Genomic DNA, 10,479 nt, shown 5'->3' with positions numbered 1-10,479 from the left:
CAAGCTTAGGCAACCTACTGGGATAATAAAGATGCAGAGTGCATCAGGCTTCTCACAGCATCAGCCACACCATGTACAACACAACTGCAAGCACAGAATACAGAAGCAAGATGTAGAGGGAACAAGATGTTTATGGCTCTTTCTGGGACATAGTTCAAATGCCCAGTACAGACAGTGCTAAGTGATCTATCACTCTGTATGTGGAGAGTTGGTGGTTCAAACTATGTCTTAGTCTTGTCTGTATGCCTTGGGCAGCAACTGCTGAGCCCTGCACCTATGTCTTACTTCTTGACCATTTTTATGATTTTGGTGGTTCAGAAAAACACCAAAACTCAAGATACAGTCTATGTATTCTTAAGTAATGTGAAATTAATTTCACATGGTAGGACAATTGGAACACACTGCAACCAGGGGACTATTCACAACCCAAGGAATCATAGCCATGTGAAAGAAGTCATGTTTTCTACTTCTTTGGTACTTTAAGACCATCCAACAAAGTCCTGATGGGACCTTGCAGGTCACTGACTTCAGACACTGCTCTTAATGTCAAGGAGATTTCATAATTCTTTTTAGAAACTTTCTGACTCTAAGACTGCTCCCACAGCACATTTCCTAGGATGTTATGCAGCTGTGCATCCAATTTGCTATTCAGGGGATTTCTACTGTTGCTCTGCCATAAAGCTGACCTCAGAAGAGTCTATGCTACACATAGAACAACTGCTTAATGCATTGGTCTGGAAAGACTTGCCAAATATTGAATGTGACCTGGCCAAAGTCATTGTAACTGTGTCTAACCTGCCTGAATGGGTTTTCCTATATGAGTGCCATGTTGTAATTCAATGTGAGACTTAGAGGAGCAAGACTGGAAAGTTGCAACAGTCTTCCATGAACTGCTTCTCATCTTATACTTGCACTTAATTGTAAGACTATGACTGTTTTATTATCAGTGAAGATGCTATTCCCAGGCTGCAGGCCAATAACTATTTAGGCCAAGCTGAAAACCCAGGGATTAAAGCACGCTAGGGACCCGAAAATACTTCAAAGGGTGAAGAGAGAAGGGGACAGCTGACAGTGATTTAATTTGTGGGCAGAGGGATCCATGCCCCAGATTGTGAACTGAAGCCTGTGCAGAGCTTGCTGTGTAAAAACTGGGAATTAACAGTGATTTTCAGAGAAAAAGCAGGAACCAGTGGCTCTTCCCACAGCATGGAATAAGACCCTTTAGCTGAAAAAGGCACCAAAGCTGGACATTTGAAGCAAAGACTGCAAGAAGGAGAATGATCTAAGAAACTAGGAAAGACAGACAAGACAAGAGACAAAGTGCTTTAACACTGTCTTTTCCAGAGGTACAGAGGAAGGAAACATCCCTGCCAGGTCAGGAATTGCTCTGACTTCTCTCTCTTCCTAGAAATCATCGGTAAGACAGTGATTACTGCAAGAAGCCCTAGGAGTCCACTCAGGAAGGGTTCAGCTTCCTCTCAAACACAAAGGGAAGCTCAGAAGCAAATGACTAATGGCCCAAAGCTTTATTTGATTTGCTGCTACAATTATGTAGTGGCTGGCAAATCTCACTGGCCTCCCTCAGGTACTAATCCATACTGGGCTGTTTCAAAGAGTCCCTGAGAAACTGGAGCTTAGATAACCTCATTAAAAGCATTTGAGAGGGGTTTCAGCTACATTAATGCACAATATGACTAGTTAGGATAGCCATATGCTGCTCATATATAAAAGTATGAATAAGTCATCTGTTGGCTAGCTGAGATTCCTAAGTTATGTCTAAATGGAATAAAGATATCATGGGCACTTGGATACAAAGAATGCTTAGAGACTGAAGATGAATTTGGTCATCCCATCAAAACAAGAGAGTAAGGAGTGTTTAAAGTTCAACTTAGGCTAATATTTTATTTCAAAGGCTGAAATAAAATATTAGCCTAGACCAATTTCTTTTCAGAAATTAAAACTTGGCATGAAAATGTTTAAATAACTGCCCCCAAGTGAAGTGTCCTTGTGCAAACCTGGGGGTTAGAAATTAAAGAAAGAGAAGAGCATGTATATACAACATAACCTTCTGTTTCCCTGACTTGCCTTTGCCCACACCTGTAGCTGTGACAGATCCACTACAGTAACTACCTGCTTACAACCCTGTTGCTGCAAGGACATGGAGCCCCTTCCATCCAAAAGGAAAAGTAGTATGTCATGAACAATGGATCAGGTAACATTTTTCACCCTCAGATATACCACTTGCTCCTTATGATAAAATCCTTTTTGGGGGTTCAGAGTGAGTTGGTTAAAAAATAAATGTAAGAAGAGTGTGAAGAAAAAATACAGCCCTTTAATGCGGATTGGATCAAAAGAACTACAAAAAACTATTCTGGCATAAAACCCTGCTTGATATATCCGAATTTTGGATCATAGCTTCTACATTTCAATCCCTGGAGAGCATCTCAAGTATCATCACTGCCAACGCACAGACAGTTTTAACAAAATTCTCTTTAATTTGGTCTTACAAATCTGCAACAAGGGGAATTCTGAAATTTCCCATGCTGTCTCTTCTGGGGTGTCATGATTCTGGCATCTAACCTGAATCTCATGCTGAGGTTTCAGCTGCTGTAGTTCTCATTCCTTTGTCTTCACTATGAACTTTCAGAGGGCTCAAACAGGCTATACTCCTGTTTGTTCCTGCTCAGACAGCTATGATTGATCCTGGTGGATCATGCTCAGGTTCACTGTAACCTCCTGATTCTTCTTCAGGGAGCTGCTCCCTACCTGGCTGTTCCCCACCCTGCATTTCTGCATCCACTGGCTCTGACCTTGCACTTGTGCTTCAGAAGCATCCTGATTTTCCTGAACATTTATCCAGTTTGCCAAGATCATTTCAGAAATCTAATCATGTTCCCTAGCATGGCCACAGCCTTCCCACACGTGCTCAATTTGCATGTATCACTATCCACATCACTGGTGACAAACTTTGCTGGTTTGACTGAATGAACCGTTGTGTTTCCCGTGCTGGCAGCTGAGTGCTGCTTAGCCGTGCAACAGCACAGCCAGGTCGTCACCTAGCTGTCCCGGCTTGGACTTATCACAGGAGTCAAACTCACCCTTAAACGAACTAAAAGCTCCTTTTTCTCATGCGTCCTTTACAAAGAGAGAACAGACTTTGATATCAAAGTCCAAGCCCAGCTGTTCGCACAGAGCTGCTGCTGTTGCTTGCACATCTGTGAAAAACACCAATCACTTGTTTTTAAAATTTTAAAAGTTTTAGTAATAAAATGGTTATAAAAATAATGATACAATTAGAGTAATAATAATTTGGACAAATTGAATTAGGACAATATGAAACAATAGAGACAAAGAATTACAGATGTCCGGGTACCTTTTTCTGGGCAGCATGAGCCCAAAAAAGAACATCCGTTAACAGAGGATTAACCCCTAAAAGCCATAGCCTGTTGCATATTCATACACTTCATACATGATGCATAAATTCCATTCAAATACAGAATTCTGTCTGGTCATCGTCAACTTCTTCCTCTGAATCCTAACAGTGCCTTTGAGGCAGGAAGAAGTTCGTTTCTTCTGCTAAGAGGGCAATAAATTCTTTTTCTCTGAAAGATTTAGGTGTCCGGTGGCTGCTATCTCGCTGCGAGTCCTTTCTTTAAAAAAAGTATCCGACATAGCATAGTTTCTATTTTAACATTTTTATAACCTAAAACTATATTTAACACACTACTTAAGAGAATTAATACAGCATTACTTTCTAGCACAACACATATAATATTCATTTTAATATTTGCGAAAAGCCAATCATAAAACACATGCATTTTCCACAACATCCCATCCTTGCGCTCCGCGCGTTCGGAGCGCAGCCGGTGCGCGGCCGCGGCGGCTCCGGGCCCGGGGGCTGCGCGGGGCCCGCGCGGGGCCGTGCGGCGCGGCCGGGCCCTGCCGGGGTCACCATGGCGACCCGCGGCCGGCGGGGCTGGCGGGGCGGCGCGCCGGGGGTTGAGCCGCCGGGCTCCCAACCGGCCCCGGCCAACAGCCGCCGCCTCCAGCGGCCGCGCCTACGCAGGGCCGGCGGGCGGCGCAGGGCGGCCGGACCCTTCCGTGGGCTGGTAGCGAGCGGAGCCGGGCAGCGCGGTGGGCCACTGGTCATCCTGCGGGGCGGGCGGGAGGAAGGGGTTGCCAGGGGCGCATTTGTGGTCGTTCGGAGGATTTTTCATTATTCTTTCCCCCCCGCGATTTCGTTTTATTTCTGTGGGTTTTTTCGCTCCTCCGAAAGGTACCGACGTCGGGGCGATGCATCGCACCGGAGAGAAGAGCCGTGCGGGACGGCGGGAGTCCTGCCCCGCCGCCCTCCGCAGCAGCGGCGGCCGGGCCGTGCTGAGGGTGCTGACGGAGAACGGGCAGCAGCAGCAGCGGCCCGGCGGCCAGGTGAGCCCCGCTGCCCGCAGCCCTGCCGCCCCCCTGCCCGCAGAGCCCGGCTGAGCTCCGCGGCCCCGGGCTGGCAGCCGCCGGCATGAGCGGTGCACGCACCTGCCCCGAGGCTGCCGGCAATGACCTGGCGTGGCGGGGTGAGAAGGTGACTCGGGCTCCAGTTCTCAAGCGTGAGTTTCCCGAGAAACCCTGCTAGTAACCGCACAGTCCCACCCTGCGGGTGTTTCCCCGTGGAAGTACTCTGCGTAAATAAGTAATCCTGTAAGAAAGGGATACTACTCGGCCGCTTACCCTCCACAGTGTCGGTGGTGGTTCAAGGAAGGGCTGTGAACTGACCCAAAGCTCTCATGGGTGTGTGGCTAGCCGTGCTCACTCCAGGGTGCCAGAGCCTTCAAGAAGTTCAAGTTAATGGCGTGTCGTTTTTCTGTCCCTTGAGCCCTCCTGGAGTCTGCTGGTGGGGCAGGGATAATGTTACTATTCTGACCTAAAATAGCAGCTGGTATGGGTGCACAAACTCTTCTTGGTTTTGGCTGTATAAAGCCCCTAACTCAACTGGTGGCTTACTGGTAGATAGTGTGAAACATTGTAGCCTGGTCACACGTAGTCCTTGGGGTTGTGATGCTTAAGCTCAAAAATTCAAACTTCCATTTTTAACTCTGCTTGAAGTGCCTTCTTGCCAGTGCAGTCCTTCCTAAGTCTGTGGCAGTGCTTGAGCACTTGTTAACTTGCTGCACTTGCAACTGCTCCTTGCCAGAACTGTGTATCAGACTGCACTTCCCAGCCCCATTGGAAATGAGCAGCACCCACGTTCTCCTTGGTGGGAGGCACTGAGTATGATGCTGCTCCCCTGGTTTCCTGACTTTTGCTAATCTTGATTCTTTCTGTGAGGAGTCTGTCACAGCAAGACAGCAACGAGTGGCACCAACTTCAGAGGCATCAAATGTTAGTTGGTGGCTTTTCTCATGAACTTCTGTTATTGGTGTCTGTTACATAAGGAAAGTGCTTTTCTTTTTGAAAACAAGTGACACACTCTGTTTTCCTCCTGAGCTGCCCTCCCACAGCGTTACTGTGTGCTCTGCTTCAGGGTGCTGCTGTTATCAAGCGCTTCCCTGGCTTTGAAAACAACATCACTTCATCTAGAAAAGATGAAGTGCCCAGCTGCATCATCAGTGCTGCATCAAAGCAAGGTTTTGCTATCTACATAGATGACTCAGAAGATAAAGAAAACTACAGCTGCCAAGTGTCTGAAGAGCTGGAATTAAGCCACTGTGAACTGGATACCAGTGCAATGACATCCAGTATTCACCGGCTGCTGAATCTGAGTTCAGGTAACTCCTGTTACTACTCAGATGGTGTCCATAGCACAGCCACATGTAGGATGGTTATGAGTTTTGAATTGTAAGCTAGTGAGTAGCTTATGTGACAACAAATAACACTGCAAGCTAACTTCGATTGTGCCTACATGAGGGGCAATACTTCTGAGCTAAAATTAGCAAGAGAAAGTCAAGAGATTAATTATACAAATGTCTTGCTGCTTCCTATTACCTGTTAGGCTCTCCTATGGTAGTGGACACATCCTTCCAATCCCAGCCAGAGGATCACATGGAAGATGTTGTAACTCTGGCTGTGGGAGAGTATGCAGAAGACATTCATCAGTACCTCCGAGAGGCAGAAGTAAGTTGCTGTGAGAAGCTTATAGGTATCTGTGGTAGGCTGCAATATTGCAAAGATCCAGGGTTGCCACTGAACTACAAAGAAGAGAAAGTAAATAGTAAAAGTAATTTCTAAAGGCAACATATAGTCAGGGATAAGTTCTTTCTGGATTAATGCATCCCTGTTAATTCCTATGATGGAAGCATCTCTTGACTTGTTTGGTAGGAAGAATTCTTGCAAATGGGCATAGAATGCTGTAATAATGCTAAAGGAGTTTGATGTGATCTCACTGACAGCTCTCTGGCTATAGCAGTAGGTTTTCCTACCTCCTTATGTCAGAGCAGTGAAGTGCAGCCTCCTGATGGGAAGAAGGGGGAAATTCTGATTGGTTCATTTTCAGGTCTTTCTGAATGGCTCAACTGATGGCAAAGGCTGTCCATAGTCCAGGAAGTGTTTTACTATTCTCCTGCTAGCACCGAAGCTTCAATCTGTCTCTTCAGTGTAGAAATTCTAGAGGTGCCACTAGCTGGGAATAATTACCACTAGCAAAATAATTGCAGTTAGTACTTACAGTTATTAAGAGTGGGACAACCCCTGCTCTTTTTAGTGTAAGTATAAAGAATATTCATCAGCTCAGCCATCCATGGTTCTCTTCAGAGTGATCATCCTGATTCTTCAACTCTTTCCAAACAGGTAAGATTTAGGCCCAAGCCCTATTACATGAAGAAGCAGCCAGATATCACAACAGGAATGCGTGCTATCCTGGTAGACTGGCTGGTGGAAGTAGGGGAAGAATATAAACTTCGGACAGAGACTTTGTACTTGGCAGTGAACTTCCTGGACAGGTTTCTTTCCTGCATGTCTGTTCTCAGAGGCAAGTTACAGCTTGTGGGAACAGCGGCAATTCTTCTGGCTGCGTAAGTGTTTCATCCTCCAAAATCTTGGTGATCTGAAGCCTATTTTTGGGCTTAGTCTTCTAATGCAATTTGAAGGAAGGAAGGAAGGTTGCATTAGTAGGTAGCTTTTCATGATGTCTCAAGATTACCAATCCTTTGGTACTATTAAAATGCAGCATTTAATGTTGAATGTGAAAAAACTGTAATGGGGCAAGCTTGTAACCATAAACACAGTAGCAGAAGCAGTACAGTGTTAAACTGCTTGCCTGTAAGGCTGCAATGGGCTCAGTTGCAATCTACAGTTGGCCTTTAACTGCTCTAACTAGACAGAGTAAGCAACATAACTTACGGGTGCATGGGTGTTTGGAGTGTGCTGTGTTACTGAGAGTTGCCCACTGTTAGCTGTTAAGAGCTAAAGATGTGAATGTATGTCTCTAGACTGATGACTCGAAGTTCCTCTAAGTATATTTGCCCAAGTTTGAAACTAAATTGTAAGCTAGCCTGGAGGAACAAGTAAAATTAGAGCTTTCCACAAGTTTTAGTAATGTCATGTTCTCATATAACTTCAAAGCTGAAAAATGTGCCTTCTGTATCCCTTTTTCAGGAAGTATGAAGAGATCTACCCACCAGATGTAGATGAATTTGTCTATATAACAGATGATACCTACACAAAGAAGCAGCTACTAAGAATGGAACATTTGCTTCTCAAAGTGCTGGGTTTTGACCTAACAGCCCCAACCATCAACCAGTTCCTCCTTCAGTATATTCAGAGACGAGGAATCTGTATGAGGACAGAGAACTTTGCAAGGGTATGGTCTGTCTGCCTTCTGGGACTGAGGGGGAAGAAGTGATCCTTAAAGGAGAACTACTTGCATTTCAGGAAGCAGTCTCTGCAACAGGCCTAAAACTGCATGTTTCATAGCGATGGCTTGTGTGCTGAGACTTTTGGATAGATGCCTCATGGAAGTCCTAGGTTTGGTCTGTCTTGTCTGGTCAGGGATAATTCACTGACCAGGCAATGAGGTGGTAAAAATCTGGTGTTTTTTTCAGCAATGCCTGTGTAGCAAGGTTGTCCTGGATTTGGTGCTACTGCATATTGCTCCACAATGACACAGAATATACCTGCATAGCTGCATAGGAGTTGCCTGGAGTAGGCAACCATGCTTAGAAACAACAAAATTACAATAAAACATCTAACTAGCTGCTTCTCTGCAAAGGGTATAGGATTGTACAATGACTCTACTCCAACAGAGCCCATATTGTGCTTCTTAGAGCTGTCCATTTATCCCTGATGTCCAGGTGTTTATCGATATAGACAAGAGCCTGAGCACATAGGAAGAGTGTGTCTATCAGTTTTATGAAACTTGACTTTTCTGAGTCTCTACCTGTAAAAACAAGTCAGATCTGATGATGGAACCAGAACTTCAGATTAGAGTACCAGAACTTCGGATTAGAGTAGATGGGTTAGGCTTTGGCAAAATCTGGTCTTTCTGTCCCCCCTGAAACATGATAAAGGATCTTCTGTAAGATCAACAGGACTAGAATGCTAATTATACTCACTAAATACATAGTTTATGCTTTTGTGCGTCATACTGAGACTATTGACAAATTTTATACTTGCAGTATTGGACTGATTGTACCAATTAGGTTGATTCTTTTTGAAAAACTTGGATTTTCTTGTTCAGTATCTTGCAGAGCTGAGTCTCCTCCAAGTTGATCCTCTTCTGAAGTATCTTCCTTCACAAATTGCTGCAGCAGCCTACTGTTTAGCAAACTATACAGTGAACAGATCTTTCTGGGTAAGAACAGCAACTGTGAGTTAATAAATAGCTCAATCATTTTGTTATTGTTAGAATTGAGCTGAGAAGGAGGAGAAGTACCTACAAAGTATATTGTTCTGAAGGCTGAAATCCTAGAATGAGTAGCTGTTCTTGAGTTAATGAGACTACCTGATAAATGACTAAATAAGGTTAAGTAAACCTGAAATATCATGCCTCTTCTCTGAAATGGAAGGCATTTTACTGTCTTGCTCACTTACATCAAGGCTGTACCAAAGGCCTCACAAATGTTCAAAATTACACCCCAATGCCAAATTCAGGGTCTTTCGGGGAGAAAGGGGAGAACTGATTCTGTCTGCTTGAGTGACTATACTGCTGTGTAATTGTGGCTGCTTTACCACAAGCCTTGGTAGACCTTCCAGCTGTATGTCGGAGAAAGAGCTTTAGTGCAGAGTAAGATCCAGAAGAGATGTAATGGATGCACATGCTTTGAGCAGAAGGAGCTTGTCAGACTTCATGGCACCAAGGAAGACCTAGAGTGAAACTGATGGCACAATACAATTGAATCTTTTTCATGTTTAAAGAGTCTAGAGTGAGCTCTGATGTAGTGAAAAGAGTTTCTGCTTCCGTGGGAAACCCATCTTCTAGATGGCTGCTGGCTACAATAGAGTAACACTGTTTTTTCTCTTCTGACCAGCCAGAAACACTTGCTGCATTTACTGGATATTCCTTAAGTGAGATAGCGCCTTGCCTGACTGACCTGCACAAAGCATGCCTTGATGCATCCCATTGCCAGCTGCAAGCTATTAAGCAGAAGTATAAGCACCCAAAGTAAGTAACCAGTATACCAGTGTCTTGGATAGCTGTAAGCACAGGATGACTCTGGTTTTCCAGCTTGGGCTGTGGCTGTTGTAGCTCTCTCACAGTTGTCAGCATCTAGTTCTGAAACAGAAGCCTCCATCAGCTCCTTGAGGAGAAAACTTTTCTGACCAGAAAAGTGATTAATCCATAAGTATGCAGATGCATTGGATAACAACTTTGTTTGCAATGTTGCAGGATGATGCTTCTCTTCACCAATGTATTGCACAATCAGTGCAATAGATAATTCAGTTGACAAATCTGAAGCCAATATCTGTAGTCACTTCATTTCTATTCCAGGTACCTGCAGGTGTCTCTTCTGGAGCTCCCAGCAGTTCTTCCTCTAAGCTAGACACTGTGGATCCTGGACTTGAAGATTACTGTGTCCCAATCAACAAAGCTGGTCTAACATTTCATAGAGCACTGCGGGTCATGTGTCTGTAACCACAGTGATCAGAATGGTTTTTAAGCTAATATTTTTTAATGAGATGCCTTTTTAAAAATAGGTATTAGACTATAGCTCTTAACATAACTGAAAGCACTTTTAATAAATGTCTTATTACACTCTACTTCTGTGAATCTTCTGACTTCAGTTAATACCTGCAGTAACAGTGAGTGGAATGAATTTTTGAATGTTTTGTTCTGTTGTTTTGTTTTTTTTGGGGGGAGGTGGGATTTGTTTTTTACTGAATAGCTGTAAGCACTTATAAGCTGGCTGGTGTGGATAAAGCCGAGCTTGAACCACCACAACCTGAAATCCCTGTAGGCACAGGTGATTTGCTGTAGTCCTGTTTGTTCTCTCTTCAATGAGATAAGATCCTGTGGGCATGAACAGAAGTTATTTTCTGTGACTTGTTTACTGT

The 10,479-nt window shown here is 44.3% G+C and overlaps 1 protein-coding gene across 1 annotated transcript; it reads left to right on the top strand.

Moving 5' to 3' along the window:
* Window positions 1-3,869: 3,869 nt before the first annotated feature.
* On the top strand, window positions 3,870-10,185 carry CCNA1 (cyclin A1). The gene is made up of 9 exons (XM_054627775.2): window positions 3,870-4,134; window positions 4,277-4,428; window positions 5,516-5,759; window positions 5,984-6,105; window positions 6,778-7,001; window positions 7,585-7,789; window positions 8,666-8,779; window positions 9,456-9,589; window positions 9,917-10,185. The coding sequence occupies exons 1-9, from the start codon at window positions 3,954-3,956 to the stop codon at window positions 9,966-9,968; spliced, it is 1,428 nt and encodes a 475-aa protein (XP_054483750.2). The 5' UTR covers window positions 3,870-3,953; the 3' UTR covers window positions 9,969-10,185.
* Window positions 10,186-10,479: the final 294 nt, after the last annotated feature.

The sequence above is a fragment of the Agelaius phoeniceus genome, chromosome 2, assembly GCF_051311805.1.
Source record: "Agelaius phoeniceus isolate bAgePho1 chromosome 2, bAgePho1.hap1, whole genome shotgun sequence".
Lineage (NCBI taxonomy): Eukaryota > Metazoa > Chordata > Aves > Passeriformes > Icteridae > Agelaius > Agelaius phoeniceus.
This window is presented reverse-complemented; position numbering and strand designations above follow the sequence as displayed.